The sequence below is a fragment of the Opisthorchis viverrini genome (genome assembly GCF_000715545.1).
Source record: "Opisthorchis viverrini unplaced genomic scaffold opera_v5_32, whole genome shotgun sequence".
Lineage (NCBI taxonomy): Eukaryota > Metazoa > Platyhelminthes > Trematoda > Opisthorchiida > Opisthorchiidae > Opisthorchis > Opisthorchis viverrini.
The window spans coordinates 1,633,893-1,654,041 of NW_008751687.1; the positions used below are offsets into that span (position 1 = coordinate 1,633,893).

The following is a 20,149-nucleotide window of genomic DNA, read 5'->3' on the forward strand; positions in this document are numbered from 1 at the left end:
AAAAAGTTCATCTTCATCTCCGATTATCATGGTCAGGAGTTTTGCTTTGCATGTTGTGTTTCATTCTTCAATGGTGCACTGGTCAAAATCAGTTCAAAGTTTATCGATCTTAATAAATTTCTGAGGAATGCAAAGACGGTGGCCTTAGTGACATGGGAACTTTAGCCTATCCGGAACTAGCAAATCAGTGTTTCGCGTCGAACCTGGATAGTGTCAATAAAAGACCCAGCACAGTGTGGGTATGCTGCTCTCAGAAAGTGGATAGTTGTATAGACATGTTCCGTGCTTGACTAACACCGGTTGTGTGCAAATGAAATATATCAGTTTAAGTCGAATGAGACATATCGAGCTATGGAACTTCCCAAATGTGTTTTTTTTGGAATAGCATATTCCCAATTCCGGTAGAGCACCACACCGATTGAACGCAGTAGAAGACCATAGTTTCGCCCCTTCCATGATTAAAGAGGTGCGTGGGATAATTGTGAAGAATTTATCACTGGCAAAATCCGTAAGGCGGCGGAGAACATAAGTGGCGAGTGGTGCATTAGTTGACAGAACCTCTCAGCATATCTGAGTCCTGGTGGGAGCTGTACATGTGATGCCTGAACAAAGCATTTTCGCACATTCCCAACCTGCTTCACAAGTAACACGTGGTTTAATGGATCCAAGTTGCTAGCACAAAAATGGAATGGACGTTCGTCCGATAGATGACTTGGAGCCCTCAAAATGCGCCTCCAAATTGGTTGAATTGAGTAAAGTGACAGTGAGAAATTCCATTATTTTTGTTTTCCAATTTCCAAATTTGTCAATATTTGTTTTTACGGAGTGGTTGTACATCAAGTCGATTGTGGTACAAAGAGATTAAAGCCAATAAATTTCGCAGCGGCATACGTCAGTCCGATAGATGAAGGCAATTATTCCCTATGTAATCCAGTACAAGTTCGTTTGTTAAAACGTTCGGGCTGGATTACTCTGTCGAGCACAGAGCCTGTTTCTTAATAGGCCTTCCTCTCACGGGTCTCCATCAGCTCTGAGCTAACACTGAAGGAGCTCTGTCGAATAGTTTGCACTCTACTGTCGCAAAATAGGCATACTCGCCAAGAAGTCGGTTTTCTGTGCTTGAGCATGAGCGACAGACCGAGGTAAAACTCACTATCTAAAGCTTAAAGTACGAATTTCAGCTGCATATCAGACAGAGAGGATCATATTTCTCAATATCTCAGTTTAGTTACTACGACATATGACAGGGTTGAATTTTATGTTCTTTCTGCAATTATGCCATTCCGAAATAGAAATACCAAATGTATCCAAGTCTGCATTTAGCACACAGGCAGCAGACTATACTCTGGATCAAATAAACTGGCAACATTACAATTTAACTGTTCTTTGCTGCGATCATATCAGATGAATAATGGCACTCCAGTAGAGAGATGAAGTAAATTTTGCTACGAGTTGTGGGTTTGCTTAGATGGCTTTTATGCCAATTAAGACTAAATGAACCGTAAATAACAGTGTCATCGACATTGCACTATTTCACCCCAAGCTATTCCAGGTACCACTTGACCATGGCGAATAGCCCTTTAAGTAAGTAGCCACCAAGTAGCTGTTCTGGTCCAAAAAGTCATAAACGCTTGGGCTTTGGAGCACGAAAGCTGTCTGGGATAGTGAAACACCATCAAATTGACTGCCCGGGTTGTAAATGACTCAGCTTCAGTGCATCAACCCCATCAGTCGACATTTCAATATCAACTATTCATCCACTACTCATTTTAGCTGTTCTGGTCCAAAAAGTCATAAACGTTTGGGCTTTGGAGCACGAAAGCTGTCTGAGATGGTGGAACACCATCAAATTGACTGTCCGGGTTGTAAATGACTCAGTTTCAGTGCATCAACCCCATCAGTTGACATTTCAATATCAACTATTTATCCACTAATCATTCGAAGATGTGTTCCCAAAGTTTTCCTTGAGCACAAAAGGACATTTCTGGAGTTGCCGTGATACTGAATTCAGTCATTGGCTCTTCCTTATAGAGTTGGGACACAGAGTGGTATAAGTTGTATTTGTTAGATCTGAAAGCAAGCAACGGACACAACATGCAGTCTAAATTAATTGTCATTTCTGCTCGCCCATTTTTTTTAATGAGGCAGCGATGTGCGTCATTTTTCGGGGAAAAAATTCAAATGAGCTAATTTTGGTCACGCATTTTCTGCCAAGCTTGTTCTGTCCACAACGGTCTACCATCCTCATATTCATTAAATTTTGAGTTAGGCATGCTCGAGTGTCCTAAAAAATTCAGCTCTTCATATTGCATCCTACAATATATTTAAGGCAGGAAGCAGAGTAAGGTCTACAGAAAAATCACAGTACTTCCTCCCTCAAGGCAACCTCCTAGCGCTCCAGAACGTTTTGGCGACATTGCGTGATTTTTTGTGGAGATGTTCAGCAAGAACCATGTAGCACTGTACTGACAAAATTTACTTGTGTCCGAGTAAGCTTCGCAGGTTTGCGTGAAAGTAGGATTAAATTTCCCATTTTGTTCAATCAAGTACACTAGTGTCAATCCGTGCTGTGGTCACCAATTTCCCTGGTCTAGCTCACTAGTAACCAGTGTTCGTTTGACTCTGGCTAAGTTTAAAGAAACAACCGAAAAACGGGATGACTTGTGAGGTATACGTGATTTCGGTTATCGATTAGATGTCAGTTGATCCTTTTGGCGACGCGTGTGCGCGTAACTAATACATACCTTTTTATATATATATATATATATATATATATATATATATATAACTGCTATTTGACTGGCTGTTTGGAGAGCAACTAATACGTGATTTCACTGGTTCTTTCAAGATTTAGTTTGCGTTGTCGCCCGATTCTTTTGTATCTGACTGGTTTACTGAGTGCTTCTATTTTGTTGGATTCGATTGACCCTTTTGCCATTTACACTAAATGTTGGCCCTCGACTTGCTTAGAAGGCACATTCCGCTTGACACAACCCTCATTTGTTACTTCGACTCACTGATTCATCCTCGGCTTGGGCGTGGATCGAATCGGTTATGATTGTTATTCGCAGTTATTTATCACCCTAATCTGAAGTCCTCTGTCCCTGAAAGGTTGATAGACTGATTTTGTTGCAGTGTGCATATGGTAGCTTAGCCAGATACGCCTCCGTAAATTCATGGTAATTCTTTTTCTTGCACTGTTTTCCTGGAATTTCGTTTGAGGATTGGTCATGCCGTTTAGCGGCAATTTGGTTTTCGCGCCACCCGGTTGATAATTTTCTTTCTGCTCGACCAACGCAGTGTTTGTCACAGTACGTACGTTGAATTTCGTACATAACACCCATCTTCATATTGCATACGTAATCTTGTTTATCAACAACAGCAGATATTATTGTAGGTAATGAAGGGAAATGGGTTACCATACTTTGCGTCATTCTGCGGTTCATGCAGCAATTCAAATATGACGTTTCACAATAAGCGGTACTCTATGGGTGTGCCGGACTAAATTGGCAGAAAAATCAGGTTAGAGAACGTAACATAATGTCGTAGATTGATAAATGTATCTCAAAGTTATATGAAATTCTAATCGGTTGTTATCTGTAGGAGTTAGCTGGCGAACTGGTTAGTGTGGGAATTTCATATTTGGAGAGAAAATAGGATTCATACCCGAAGATTTTCTGCTAGAAGTGGTTGGTTTTCTCCAGACACCACCTCGATGAGGTGGGTCCTCCGTCATACAAAGGGATAGAAGCAGGTCTCTCATTCATCTACACATTTATCAAAGATGTGGACAATTCATGATGGCCTTAGGTCTGAATGGTTATCTAGCCGACTTCTTCATTTATCGTCTCATTACTAACAAATCGGTTACGTGTGTTATTGTTCTGTAAGGTGTTCTTTTCTCTGAATCGTTACTGCACCACAGTACCAAGCAGCTTTGCAGCTCCACTGCTTTTGTCCTCAAGCTTGTTGAATTTCTTGGTGGTAGCAGTTATCAGCCAGCGCTGCGAGTATCGCCTAACTAAGATTAATGACTATTCACGTCTGTTTGCTTCAGCTGACTGGCGAAACAGAAGGCAGTCACAAACTGTCCGGGTGTACACGGGGCACTTTCCGTAATTCCCTCAGAGTTTTTCTTGTTTCTCTGCAAACATATTTCCACCTCCTATGGCAATCCACAGAATTCTGCTGCTGTCCGGACTAGGGATGATTAGTCGTAATGAGTATTGATGTCGTCAGAGATAAAAGCATTTATTAACTGCTTAATGAGCGGAAAGTAAAATATTCGGCCAAAAGCAACATGATACGAAGCTAAAGCTGTAGAACCACGTGGATGGGAAATTTTAAGAAAAACACTGTTTAAACACTGATGCTTCGGAGCATTGTAGGGGCTTGGTGGGAACAATGGGTACGCAATACAGACGTATGTAGAATGGTCTTCGGAAGAAAGAACTCACCGATGACAAATGAACTGATCACACTCCACAGGTTGCGTTGGCTATTCACGAGCTTTTTCTGCTAATCAAAGATTTTTCACACACTTGAGCGAAGAGTGGAAAGAAGCCATCGGAGATCAAACAATGACTTTGCAGCAGTATGAAAGCCAGTACAAGCAAAATGAGCCACACTGGTCACTACCGTCTCATTGACTGAGAACTCCGCGATGGGGAACATCAGTGGTTAGGGACAACTTCAGACCTGGTGCATGAATTCATGCTATTGCCTACAATGTAAACCTTCGCCTCCCCAATTTCTGAATTAAAAATGTCTCCTAATGCCTCTCATTAAAGTGCCAGTTAGACCATCTACCGCCTTAAGTGCATAGCTATCTATGTTATCGGAGAACAAAAGTATGGCAGCTATGACCGCCGTACGGCGAATAGGCGGTATAATGCAACTGATGATGGTAGTAAACTTTTAAAACCTCGAATTAGATGAGTCCTCTCACAAACGGATTGCGTGCACGAGAGTTCTGGCTCTTTCTTGATACCAAACAGTCCCAAGTTTTCATGGTTTGTGTATGTAATTTGTTAACAGATATGGTGCCTTGGTAAACATGGCGATTGCTCCATGCAACAACTCATCAATTGTAAGTTTTTGGTTGAGCAACCTTCAGGTGAGTCTGCGGTTCGAGTTCATCACAGTTGCTTGGGGATTTAGCTTTGATGCATACAAACTTTAGGAAAATGCTCAAAATCTTGATACATTACCATGTGTCATATAAACATTGAAATTTTTTCGGTGGTTGATCAACTGCTATCTGATCAACCACCAGTGAACACACTGGAGCTATCTATATTTCGACAAACCGATTGAAAGTTTTTCTGACCAGACCTTGATCCGCTGAATAGGTGGGCAATCCCGCTAGGCACAGCCCTAAGAGGTACTGAAAAAATTATCGACGAAAGGTAATTTTTTCGTCAATAGTCGAAGAAGCAAACCTTTTTTCGTCCAGAGGATCTTCTTATGGCGGGATTACTGCTTCGTTAATAATATGCCATGTGAAGTCACTCAGTCATGCTAAATTGTTCTCCACTATTTGAGTCATCATACAGGACAGCAATGTAGCCTCACATGTGCCTGGTAGGTGTTGTGTCTAAATATTGGTAACTCGATCGCACTTAATGGTGGTTTATCAAGTACCCCTTGGTCCGTTTGTATAATTTGGCAGTTGGCTTGCAAACATCTTGGAGCAAGTCGAGGAGACATCATCATTGTGAGTTGATCCTTGCAAACTGATGACAACTGCTCTCCTGTGGATGAAGCTTTTCAAGCTAGCCATTGTGAGTTGATCCTTGCAAACTGATGAAAACTTCTCGCCTGTGGATGAAGCTTTTCAAGCTAATAGTCAGGCTCAGTGAAGAGGTCAGCACTGACGTGATCAACCAACAGTGCCTGATAGTTGCCAGCGAATGATTCCTGGGTTATCAAAGCGATTCGTTCTCTTGAAGCCTTGATAGACTATCGATAACATTTGTACATATAATTTCGGGCAGACTTAGGAGTAATTATGAAATTATCTTGGTTTCATTGATTGCTCCAAACACTGTTCTTCCGACTTGCGTTAACCCCTTTGGTTTACCACGAAAGATTTGCAGCTAATCCCGACAGCATGTACGTTGAATCGCACCTCAGTAGTATATCGATTCAGACAGCGACATGTATATTATTTCACTCGTTTTTTTGTAGGTTTGATGTAAATACTTATTCAGTCTAGCTCAATAAAAATCAACAAAATCAGCCTCATTCCTTTTCAAAAAGTGCTGGAAAAACCTCCCGCAGAGAAAAGAAAAACTTCACCTACTGAGGGATGTTTTCAACAGTGGTAACAAAGAGCAGGAAGTCAAGAACTGACAAGCATTTCGTTCTTTCCAGGCCACAAAGTAGACGAATGCTAAAGTATGGAGAAATCAGTCCGAGTGTTCGATTGACTGCTGATTTGTTTTGTTTCTCGGATGAATGGCTGTATCCGGACACCATTCTTCCGCTAAAGTTTTTGAGGTTGAAAAATAGAACTGACAAGTAAGTGGAAAACAAAACTATTACAGGTTTTGATTTCAAACACCACTGCTCAATTGGCGGTACATTTTTGCTTTCTCTTCATTAGTCTGAAATACATATTTCAGTACAATAAAATCAACAGGATGTAACCTATTCTCATTTACAGGAGAAACGGGAGGGCAATTCATGTTTGATTAAACAACCTGGTGCAGGTCATGGATCTGATAACCTTGGCCAGTAAAACACATGATAAGCTGATAAATTTTATGAAGGAGTAATCCGCTACCACAACTTTTCTTTTATTCATAAGTGTTTTTCATGATTCATTCCAATCACGCATTCTAGGTGCTCACTTCAATTTCATACAGCAATACACGAAGGGGATTACTATCACGATGAGTTCGATGAGTTCCCATCTTTTCTATATTTATTTTTTTTAAATAAAATTGCCAAGACTTACTCCAACGCATTGTTCATTCCTATGAGTGAATCGGCACACGTGACGGAAAACCGAATTTCTAATTAGTAGTACGCTGGTTCGTGTTCAGTTGATATTCTATTCAAATCTAAGGAATAGACAATTTCAAATGCAGATGCTGTTTTTCCCACCAGTGCATGCTTTGGGCTCCGCAAATTTTCTGCTTGTAATCGAAACTTTGCTGTGATGTAAACAAGATGACAAACTGTTTGGTCCGCATACTGCCATCACAGGCCATCGGATTCAGGGAATTTCATCTAGTTGACTGGCCCACTTCGTCCACAGGATGCAACATTGGTCAACCTTACAGACACTGCCGCTTATTTTTAACATGCTTACTGCAAACAATGGTAACGATAAAATCTTTTAAGCATTTGCGTATTAATCGATGCTTTATCAACTAACCGAAGCACGAAAAATCAGTAACAAGTATATTTTCTTCGTGTTGGGTGAAAAACGCTAACGAATCGAAGATGCACCGTGTTCTCTAATAGATTGTCTCTCGTCCTCGGGCAGCGTTTAGCAAAACAGTGATACACGTTTGAATAGTAGCAGTAATCTCCAAGACTTTTTCAACAAAGAATCATTGTGGGCATGCTACACAGTCCATTTTCAGTTAATATTTGCCTTATACAGAGGACCTTCGGGTCAAACAAAGAATGGTTTCGGGATATAATTCTTTTTCCCTAACAAAGCTTATTGAAAAAAATACTTGACGCACTCCTGTTAGTAATTTAATAACATGTTATTTGGGAAAAAACGATTTTGGTTCTTAAAAATATAGGAGGATCTCATTGTCAGCAGCTCAATTAACCTTACAACGTAGCCGTCCACTGGAACAGATATTTATCGTGTTCGTCTCTATACATGCTTACAAGGTGAAATTGTCAAACTGCATCGAAAAACCCACTGTTTCAGCTATCCCTTGAGATTTTCGGGATACAATACTAACTAATTCTCATCATGTATCACATCTGTCTTACTGCATAGACTTTATGGTATAAACTCAAAAAGACCCTTGGTATATATGAAAATAGTCCATCAGAAGGAACAGGGATACTATTGGCCCCAGAAAACAATTTTAGAGCTGTACGTTGTTTTGATTCCACAAACATACACTCTTGAGAACAATGTTGGTGCAACTTAGAAAGACATGTGTGTAAACATTTAACCTGGATGCCAATGTTGCTGCCACAGCTGGGTAATTGGTTGATGGGCAAAGAAGTCTTTCATGCTTAAATCAAAACAGGCTTGCCTCTTATACATATAAAATACATTACTCGGAGGATATTGATCCGATCACTGGCATCTATCAAATGCCCCAAATGGATTTATCTGGTAAGCCGTTGGAAAATGCGCAGCCGTCAGAATTTCGAATGCATGCGCAGCATGCGCATAGACATCCCGGGTTGATTCCATGATTGTTTTAGGAGATTCGTTTATGACCTACGCAGACTGCCCATCAAGTGCAAGTAAACAATGAAATCACGTTCGATAAGTCACGGTTTGTTGTTGACTAGAATAATTGAATTGCAAAATAGGAAGGTCCAATTTGGCAGCAACTGATTTTCTCCTCTGAGTCCTACTGGGGGAACGTTTGACTAGCTCTGACGTGCCAAAGAAATTTCCTTGTGAACCTGGTAGCTTCTCGCTTTTTCGGGCAACAACGGGTGCATGCTTTCTGACAAATTTTAATTTTGCCAAAACGGCTGCTTCTAGGTTCACAACAAAACGGGCGCTTCCGACTAAACCACCCAAAGTCACCTAACTAGATTTTTTCAATCGGCTGACAACTTTCGCACGTATTTCATCTCCCATCAGTATACTTGATAAAAAATATTCCATGGGAAAATCTCAGACTTTCTTATTTCTCCACCATAAAAGGCGACCAACATTGGAGAATGCAACAATCTCACTTCAGAGGCTTTTGTTAGACTGTGAAAGCTTCGGATAAGAATACTACAACATATTTGTATGCAGCAGGTGTAATAGAATACGGAAGTTAAAATAGTCAGGATGGTTTATTCGTATGATGCTACTTGCACCTTACAGTTACCCACATGAAGTTTCTAATTACTGATATGGTTGGGCAAATTTTCCCCATGACTCGTTTTCCTCCAGATGTTAGCGAATATTCTCATGTATACCCAGTCGCAATCCTCATTCTGTCTGTTCATGTCCCTACGACCGTAAGAGGAATACCCTAAATCTATATTTCTCCGTACGTTCCAGTACAGAAATTCAATTCTTGACTTTAAATCTTTGTTTCGTTAACGTTTGGACCTTCAGAGCTCAAGTTCAGATAGTGTTTCATACTTAATATTTTGGGCTTTATGCCCTCTTTTTCTCCACGGTTAAATACTCCCGCGGTGAGATTATGCTGACAGCAAGGCACTCAGACGAGGCTTAATAAGACCCACCTATCTAAGTATATATCTATCTACATATGGATCTACATATGGACCAACCCATCCATCGATCTATCTGCCTACCGACCTGTCTGTCTACCTAAGGTCCTATGTCCGGTTATACCTGTGGATACACCTGGAACATTGCATTTCAAACCAAGAATCATGCACCTCTGCGGGCCTGAGTAACAGATTCAAGTGATCTATCCCACTCTGCGGGCCTGAGTAACAGATTCAAGTGACAGATTCAAGCGTGTCTCGGATGGATAACTTGAGGGTGACACGCACATCAGCTGGCGTTTTTCCGATTGCTTCACATGTAACTTGCATGATTCATAGGCAAACTGAATAAGCTGCAGAACAATTTTCAGCCACCTTATGTACAGTGTATCTCATCGTGATTATTACTTGGTCGTCGGATTGGTCTTGCCGCTCTTAATTCATTAGGGGCGTGCCATTCACGTGACCAAAGGAATTCATCGTTAATCGAAGACACTTGGCAAGTTCCACATTCATTAATGTTGATAAGCTAAGAGCACGTTGTCGTCATATACGGTGATTTGGTAAGCACTTTTTTGTTTGTGAATCACCCAGGAATGCCACCGTCTTGGTGACATTTTAATGATGCTGAAGGTGAAAACGGCTATCGGAAAAAGATTTATTGAAAAATCTTCAACGTACACTTTTCATACATCTGTTGAATGTCTCTAGGGGGAAATCTAGCATTTTTGAACTTCTGAACCGGAAGAACTAAACGTTTATATGCTACAACACATTTGTGGAGGAAGAATGCATGATTTCTGTAGGAATGTTTAAAGTATCAGTGTTCTTGCCATCCAAAATTCACAGCCTATTAAAAGACTGATTTGAGCAAGCCAATCAGCTCTTTTCATGAAATATGAAAGAAATACGAGAAAGTATCCACTTCTGCTACATCGGTTAGACGGCAATGAAGCAGGCTGTCTTGCCACTATCACTCACCTTCCTCTCAGCAGACGGGATTCTTTTCCTGTCGTTTGTAAAGTGGACCACATATAGGTTCGTAAATTTATTTTGAAGCCTGCAGGTTTTTAATCACTATCTGGTCATAATCCATGATAATCTGATTATATCTACACAATGTGATTTGTGTTGCGTTGCTTTGCTGTTGTCAACTGACAGGGGTGTCATACGTTTCTTCCGGCTGTGTCTCACCTTTTGCTTCATTCCAATCAACCGAAATTACTGATTGAGGGCATTTTGACTGTTTGACTGCTACGTGAGAATTTTGTAGGCTTTTCGATGGCAGCTTCTCTTGCTCCGTTTCTGCGGCTTCAGTATTCAAAGACGCCGCCTCTCCGTTCAATACGTTCGCATTTTTTCCAGAATTCCAATTTGGCAATGGTGTCAGGGATGGCCAGGTGGCCCAGACGAGTCGAAAACCAAGCTCGATTAGTTCCAGAAGGGTAAAGCAGGTAAATCCCAAAAATATGCTGTTAATACCACCTAACTGACTCATCAACGTGGGCAGTGTGTACTCTTCATTCTCTGTATACTTCACAAGTGTATCGAAATTTGGTCTGTTCACATCCAGCTGAAGAAGATTCTTTTCAAATATATCCGTTCCTTGCAGTAATCTGAGGGCCTTCGATGCGTTGATTTTTGACTCAGCCTCAATTTTCTCGTAGATTTTGAATTTTCGGTTATAGTAAATCCGGTCCTTCAGCTCGGTATAATACTTCAAAATGCGTGGTTTTTGTGGCCACCGAAGTTGGGTCAGTTCGAAATTGTAGTGCATCTGTTCGCAGGGAAGTGGACACAGCTCCCTGAAACGTTGCGAGTTATTTAAACGGACGTTTTGCTTGCATACCAGACTTTTGTACACATTTACACGCGACATGTTCCCACAAAAAGGAAGCTCATGAATCTGTTGAATATGCGACCCAGGTATGGGCATTAGAAAATCCACGCAAGCACAGGTGTCCATTGTAACCTGTTGTGAATGTAGTTGTACACACAGAGTATCTGTATAGTTCATTTTGCGTTTCTCAAACTGTTGTGTTTCCATATTGAAATAAACCGTATCCAGGGGAGTGCTTCCCTCCCGACTGCATGGTTTGTTCGTCAAGTGTTTGCGTTCGTACTGTCGAACTTCTTCGATGAGGATTTGATTCGACGCCCCGGGTAATAAATTCATTCCCATCTTTTCAATATCTGGAAACGTGCCGACAGGATGAATAACCACTTTTCCGCCAGCCCATTCAGTGAATTCGTGTGTACAATGAGGTCGACAATTCAAATCCTCTTCCTCATCCAGGTAGAGTACAACCGACAACCTCACAGCTCTTGTACTCATTTTAGGGTTTGTAATAGCCAGAGTGTAACAGTTAAAATGCTTGTAAGTGACAAAATTTAGGGGCTTAATTCCCGCCTCTTTACACTTACGTTTAACCAATATTCCACCTTCTTCACTGGTTGTCAGTTCACACAGATTTGATATGATAAAGTCATCCAGCTGATGTCCAATATGTGAGGCTGCCTCAATTCCAATAAGTTGAAAGAAGATTGCAACCATACTTGGATCCTCTAGTTTGCTCATCACAGGAGAATTTTTGTAGGTTTCTGAATAGTTACTAGCAGTCATGTACTTCTCCAATACATCCACATACTTCGCTGCAAACTCACATCCTGGGGCATGTATGTTTTTCAAGCAATACACCCTGTCAGAACTGACTGGATCCACATTGCATAAGGTGACATGAGGAAACTGTACAGACATTCCGCGTAGAATTTTGATATTTTCAATGGTATTAAATCGATAGTAGTGAGTAAGTAGTAAAGACACTAGACCAATATTAGCTATCAACATAAAGGCGGTGAACAAAGTCCATATTGTGCGTAATAGGGGATGTTCCACCCGAAGTATATGCTGAAATCCGCGAACACCGGTCCAGCGGCAGAAAGCCCGGATAACGTCAGCTCTGGCGTTCCGTCTGCCTGTTGGCGTCCTCGGCATTGCCAATAATGTCCCAACAAATGCGCATGCGGATTTGTTCACCGGTAGGGTGCCGACATGAGGAAAACGAATAGTTCGGAAGTACAATTCCCTAAAAATGGCTGCTGTTTGATTGTTGTCGTCATGGTCACATTAAACGGATAACAAATTTTATTACCTGTCCCTGTGAGACTAGTGTTTTGTGTTTGTCAACTCCCAATGATATTTTGCTGCAGACCAATGATTGGTCAGCTTTATGGTCGCAGGGAATTGTATTCCCAATTTGGTCGCAGCCAATCAGAGAACGCCCAGTTTACCCACTAGTTTTTCAGCTGTTGAAAGACGTCACTAATATCTCTCTTCACCCCTCAACAGGTGAACCTTGATACATCACTTTTTTCGGAATGCTCCATAGTATCTTCTTCGAAAACCACCACTTTCACGGGCAAGGAGGAACCAAAACAACTGTATTTCAAAACTAGCTTTGGATAAAACATGGACGACACTTAATCGTCGAATAACCAAGTTTTCAAGCACAACCTTCAGAATGTGGTTCTAGAACATAGAAACCTTCCAGATAACTGAACAGTGGCCACACGCACCTAATCTGGAACAAGTCAGATACGACCGACCATAAGTGAATAATGTTCCCACGGAAATCACCTATGCAGCCATGATCCAAGAGGTAAATTCTCGACAGAACATATGCTGGTCATCCGCTGATCTACCAACGAATATGCTTAAAACTGAACCGTAATATTACTGTCAGTCCACTAAATGCTGTTAATGGATGGGATATATCAAACACAGCTTAGCGGTTTTTTTAGCAGAGTACTGGGTGCTCATTTTACATTTTCAATACAGATGCAAATAAACCGTTTCATCCGGGCACTGCTGATGGAATGATCTGTATTCATCACGTCTTTTGCAATCGGCTTTACAACGTTACACTTATTCCGTATTTTCAAGAAATCTTCATCTTCATCGTAAATTTCAACCATTCTTTTGTGTACCTTGGGAGACAATGGATAATTCGCCGTGATCTATAATTTAGCAACTGAAAGTCTACGAGTTTTGTTTAGTATTCGCACACTTATGCATAACATATTTTGTTGGAGGCAAACTTGCAATTATTCAGAATACCTCAATGGTCAAGGTCAACTGTAAGAATACAGCAAAGCTGTCGAAAATACCCTAATCAGTCGATGGGTGCGGTGCTTCATTTTAGAGGCCTCCTGTCAATAAGCCATTGCGGAATTCTAGCTTGTGCAACAGCATTTTTCAAAGGCTGCGTAGCAACATGGTTCTTAACAGAGTCAGAAATTGGGCTAAGTCCTGGACGATCTTCATATCAAGATGTTTCATCTAATTTATATCTGTGAGTTTACTTCTGTTAATTTCAGTATATCCAGGCTCTGCAACATACGACAAAAGCACGTAGGCCACTGAAAAGTGGCGTGCACATGAAGGTTAGCAACAACTACTTATGATAATTCGGGACAGTGCAGTACATATTCTGGAGACCAGCTACAATCACGCCACTCTGAATAGCGCTGCCTTTTCGTGAACACCCTTCGGTCACAAACGTTTTTACGACGATTTCCTCTGAGTGGGTAGAAGAAGATTTGCTTGGAGCAAGTCACAACAACAAGTGAAATCAGGAGAAAAATAAATCGAATCTTCCTCACATTAGTGTTGACGTTCCGATCGAATGAAGACGTCTCATTCAAGGGAAGGATTTTCGGAAAATCGACGCACGGAAACTAAAGAATGCATTCAGAACAAATAATTCATTGCACGGAAACTAAAGAATGCATTCAGAACATTCAGTTTCAGTAAGAGTTCTTCACTTTCTGGTTCTACTGCATGTTCTTCGTTCCCCCTGTTCCCAACGCAAATGGGCCCATTATCCATCTGATGAGTACGTTTTAATTGATATCACTGGAAACTTAGACCAGCATATTCATCCAAGCATAAGTTCGCTTGAATAGGTTAAGGTTTTCTTGGAACTTGCGGTCTTCCTACGGGAGTTACTTTTCATATGCTTAATACTCTCATTTGCACACCCATGTGGTTTTACTATGAGACCGCACTGAATCCTGGCTGAAGTTCCCGTTCACGTTTGCTTTTCTTGAGAAAACTTGAGAAAGGCGACATTGCCTGCGGGCTGACGATGATTTCTGAGCAACCTTTTTATCAGTTGCCTCCAAAGTAACCTACTTGTGTGCAATTCATCACCATATGAAAGGCGGTAAGGGGCAAAGTATTCATTTGTGGTATTATATAGGACAGGATTGATTCAACCTAAAAAATATGCCCCCGTGTGTCTTACTTCGCACCGTATGACAAATTTTGTTTTTTGGACGACGTCCTCCAGGCAGGCCTTCTGGGAGCCAGTTTCATGAACTGTATGGATCAGTCATCCAACCGTCGCTGTTTGGATGTGATCTTTCGAGCTATGAAGTTAGTTTGAATTGATTCAACTTCTGTTGCACGCCAGTTTGGTCCTGTTTTATTTTTAAATGCTTTTTGTCACGTCCTTTTAGCCATCACCTAAGCAGTATGCCTTCTTCAGCAGTATTGTGTATCACTGCTGCCATCAACAGATACTTAGGCTTTTTCCGAGGCTTCCGATAGAGACAGCTTTGATCTGAATGAAAGTTTTGCGTAGTTTGTATGCCTTGCTCGGTTCTTGGCCCCACACTACTATGACCATACCAGCCGTTCAGCTACCATATCTCCGGGACCTCTGCGCTTCCTCATTGTGAGCTTATACTGAAACGCTTCTGAAATTATCGCGGTCACCCTTTACTTTTTTAAAAACCCGCCTGCTTATTTTTCGCAGCAATTTGTGCTTTTGCAGTGTAGACCTTGTACAAGACTTTGGGAAAGTTACCAGAATTCACCTATGTACTTCAGTGTTGGTGTCCTCACAGACACTCCTTGTGGTGTTTGATTTCTTCCTCGTACCGGAGCCCATCGAGATTTTGTGTTAAAGTACACCATTTTTGTGTCCGGTGGTGCACTGCATTGTGGTGTTCTCCACTGGAACGTCTGCAAACGTAAAGCTGGTTGTTTTTCCTTTGATTTTTTGGTCGAGTTCACTTAGCCTTTCGTTACAAGGCAAAATTGCTTCCGATTTATAGTTGTGCCATAGCTTTTACTAGATCAGCGTCAAAAGCAAAAGTTAGAGCACAGGTGATCTTCCTGCTTAGGTCTGTATATCATTAGGACAGTTCACCAATGACGTCGATGTATGCCCACGTGAATTTCAAATGTCATATGCTGCTTTTTCCTTTCAGAGACGACGTCATCAACTTATGGCGACGCAGTTTAAGACTGCTCCACCAGCACAGGTATATTTAATTAGTGCTGAACTTAGCGATCACTGCATAAAACAGTGCAGCCGATAGAGGTGCGCTGTGCTAGGATCCTATGGTGTCAATAGACACGTTGCTGCCACAACTGATCGACTGTATAATATCATGTTTGCCAATGTCTTCACGCAAATTCTAGAAAACTCAGCCTATATGGTGGATAGCATTGTAGACTGGCTTTCAGGAAACTCAAGTTAGAAATTTTAGTCTGAATTTGTCCAAACAAGTCATGATATAATCTTAATTTTGTGGAGGAGGGGGTTAAAATAAAATCTGTGAAGTAAGGTGAAATTAGTCGCTTGATTTCCAAAGAAATCACATGAATTAACGGCAAACCTCGCAGACTGTACTTCATAATATGGCGACTTCGTGAACATAAACCAGGAATGTTAGATTATTTAAGGCGAAATTCAGCAGCTTGCAGCAGCAGTCACATGCCTGTTTTCCTGCTACTATGGCATCGTGCGCTTATGTGTCGCCTGAGGTTGCAGAAATATTGGATTTTTCTATAGTTATGGGTGTCACGAAAGGACTTTCCTCCTAATAATGATCAAGCCATGATTCTCTCCGTTAACGGATACTCGCAAGCAATGAGGTTGCAGAAATATTGGATTTTTCTATGGTTATGGGTGTCACGAAAGGACTTTCATCCTAATAATGATCATGCCATGATTCTCTCCGTTAATTGATACTCGCAGGCAAGTGCGCCACATAATCTCTGTGAAAAACGTAATAAAAATACTTTCTCAGCTTAGTTCTTGGCTCTTTAAAACCTACAAGCCAGCATTCTGATCAAAAGAATCACCCAAGGTGTACGCCAAAAATCCGGTGGAAAATATTTACAGCTTCGTACACAGAGTGTATTCGGCGACAGCATTCTGAAATTTGTGAGGCCTTATGGATGCGTCATCTGCAACCGGCGTTCGGCGGATACTAGGTCTTGATTTTTATTTGGACCAGACTGTTGGTCAACTAGAGATTGCCTTGATGCCAGACCGGAAAGCTACCCGATCTTTTAGGCAATCACGTTCGGGATAGGCTTCTTGGACGTAGCAGCGCCTAATTGCGAATGATAAAGTGCTATTGGTGCGGAATTCTGCCTAATAAAACACTCGTCATAGTTTTATAAAATCAAAAATGATTTAACCTTAACGTCTGATTTCATGATCTCTAGGGCGAATTTTTGTGCCACTGTTTTTGGGAGATATAAGTCAAGCAAACCGCTAAGTCTGACGCTCAACATATCCACAGTAGATTGAAATAGTGGCGTTAAGCTGCCTCCGCAAATATGTCCGGATTACAGTCCCCAACTACGGACTTGATAAAGGCTGCTAAATTTATTTGACGGTTAACGGTTCCGTACCACTAGAAACGCTCTATCATCGGGTTCCAAACCAGAATGACGAAGTGGTTGGCAAGCTAAAGACGTAGGAAGACACTTCAAAATTTTGGGACAAAACTCATCAATACTGCCTGACAAACACACTGTCTAGACATCATCTAAAATTAGAAAGGTACATGGGTTGGCAAAACACCACCAGTGATAAACCGAATGAAGCATTATCACCTTTTTTCGGAATTCAAATCGTGCAAAGAATTTTGATTCATTTTTACTGTTTACACGCCACTTGATAGTGAAAAATTTGGACGGATAAAAAACACCCGAAAGCAATGACCTGAAAATACCACTCTACACACCCCGCCTAATAAAAAACAACCCGTTAGTTGCGGTTTACTGAACATATTTCATAATAGGACAATAATAAGTTGAGAAACATTGGGATCGATCAAGAAATTACCTTAGCACAAAGTTCTGATAGGAAACTGGTAAACGAATGGGCGGATAGCGCTATCGACTGTTTTGTGATATAACAAATCCTATCGGGGGAAAGTGAAAAGTTAGCGTAAAAATATAGTCAACGTCGAGAATACCGCATTTCTTGGATTGGATGACACATCAGGTTTGGGGAAAACTAAAAACTACTGTGCATGAGAAGTCATCTGATACACGGGCAAATTTCAATCGCTCGTTTGCCCGTTCTAACTCGGTATTCGCTAGCGTCGCCTCATCAGTGTCTAGCTAAATAAAGCCACGTGCACTGAAGTTGATTGGACAAAGGCCCGAACATAAGTAAAAAGCAAACTTCGGTGTAGTGGACATTCAGTTAGTTTGATTAGCCGTCTAGTACGGATGGCGTAATCCAAACGGAAGTGGGTTCGGAACCGTGTAATTCCATATAAACCAGGGACGTCGGTAGTCATTAGAAAGATTCTAAACACGGCTAACAAAAGACTAAACTTCCAGAAGGGAAACAATCTGCGCTGTACACTAGTACAATTAAAAGATCGTCTCTCGTCAAACACAACCAGGGATTGTGTTTAAGATTAAATGCAACCACTGTCCTATGGTCTATGTAGGAGAGACGGTCAGAGAACTTCACACCGGAATCGGAGAACACGGGAGAAAGAATAAACGTGCCGCCGAGAAACGCAGACAAATATCAAGGGGTAGCGCAAGACTCACCAATGACGGAACATGCACCGAAGGCCTGATACAGTTGAAGTTTTGAGGGGTGATCACAGTCCATGCCACAGAGGCTAACGGCCGAATCAGTGGAAATTGGCAATGATCACAGTGTAAATAGAATAAAGGGAGTGGAACTAGTAAGCGTGTGGAGAGCGGTTTTGGATCAGTTAACCTGACACGTGGTAGTGTACACTTACCGGAAAGAGGAGTCATCATCAGAAGTAGTTTAGTTTTGAATTACATATACTCTCACATACCGACCCTCACACACGCAACTTAACTGAACAATCGTAGCACTCACATGGCAACACAGACCAATGAAATTCACCGTTGGCATCCAGTTGAAATCAGTTGAACTGGAAGATTAAGTAACCAAACCCGATTTAAATCAAATGTCCGTTCGGCTACCTTAATCTTACGGTTCATCATTTGGGTTAATTTGTGTATTAGCTGACATTCAGCACTGATCTAGTATGCTAATCCGAACAGTTCATGCTGATTGGTCCTCCATCTGCATTAAATCCCGACTCATTTGGGCTTAGGAAGCTTTCATGTCCAAATAAGAACGCCGCCCAGTAAAAAAACTGCCAATGTTTACCAATCCCTTCTGAAGTTAAAATAAAACTTTCAATAAATACAAACTGATAAACTTAGAGCCAATTGCAACTGTCTGCCATCGTTTCAGAGGGGCTTGAAAAGCAATCGGTAGTTTTTAACTGGGCAAAGTTTCGTCTGCCATCGTGTTTACTCAACGCTTAACCTCACAACAAAATGCGTCGTGAAGGTCATTTGGTCAGTGTTGACATTTTTCTTGCCGAATAAATACTTTTGTTCCACCAATAATTTTATTCTCCCAGTTCCTAATCTCTGCTTCGCATATTTTGTCGTCTGGGCTTCACTACCCAGTATATCTTCACTTTTCTCTAGCTCTGCATTGACAAGACGCCATTTGATTTCACTGTTAACTCAGTAGTTTTTTGCCCGATACCTGACCGTGGATCTCAGCAAAATTTCACTGATCTCCATTATATGGTGAGGAATGTGCTGAATTACGGAAAATTCTTACTGGATTGGTCGCGTGAAATGACAGATGAATGGATGTCTGAAACATGATAATAAGAGTGAAGAAGGTCGATATGCTCTCGCACCTTATAATCCATGGATTAAAAATGGATTTCAACCTAACTGATTCCCCAGTGCATTTTGGTGGAAGTAGCAGAACTTCACTGCCTGGCGAGTCCGGAATCCACTGTGCTGTGAATGTCGCGCACACCCGTGTATTTCATCCGCGTTTGATGTATTGACGTGACATCTTGACCAGTCTGATGAGACGCTACAAGTATAGGCAAAGCGCTTTGTTGAATCCGATAGTTTGGTAACAATATATTTCACCATTAGGTCTTGGTAACACTTAATTAATTAAAAAAGAAACTTTACGTTGAAAAGTTTGACTCTCTTCCGAATCATTCAGAACTGCAGTTCACATGTGGCTGTATTTGAGATCATCAGCCGTCGTGTGCAACTGTTTACGGATTTAACGATGCCTCGAAACTGATCAGTTGATGATATATTTGGAAACGGTATCGTGTGGAATAAAATTCCAATTATACTTGACTGCAACTTGCGTCAGTTCTGGGCTTAAGGTAAATTTGGGACTTTCATATCCGACCAAGCAAGACCGTACGGTATGCGGGCGTCATGCATGCATCCTTCGGTTGCATTCAATGAGCTAGGTATTTTTCACACCTACATTTAAACTATCCGATAAATTAATGATTCTTGAAAGCGAAGTCATTATGTTCTCTACGGTTCGCAGAGCCTCTCACATGAGACCACCTGTGGATTTAAGGAACACCAGTTACCACCAAAAGGTCAGCTTACCGA

At 41.3% G+C, this 20,149-nt stretch overlaps 2 protein-coding genes across 2 annotated transcripts in view; both read right to left on the minus strand.

Moving 5' to 3' along the window:
• Positions 1–10,537: 10,537 nt before the first annotated feature.
• T265_02533 (hypothetical protein) lies at positions 10,538–12,235 on the minus strand (the record flags this gene model as incomplete). Its single annotated transcript, XM_009166796.1, has 1 exon — positions 10,538–12,235. One exon carries the CDS (start codon positions 12,233–12,235, stop codon positions 10,538–10,540), a length of 1,698 nt encoding a protein of 565 aa, XP_009165060.1.
• A 516-nt stretch (positions 12,236–12,751) lies between these two features.
• Positions 12,752–20,149, minus strand: part of T265_02534 (hypothetical protein) — a gene marked incomplete at both ends in the record, with an annotated part of 24,740 nt that continues 17,342 nt past the window's right edge. The window contains one exon of the mRNA XM_009166797.1: positions 12,752–12,843. Coding sequence (XP_009165061.1) covers positions 12,752–12,843 — 92 coding nt within the window. The remainder of the gene's footprint in view (positions 12,844–20,149) is intronic.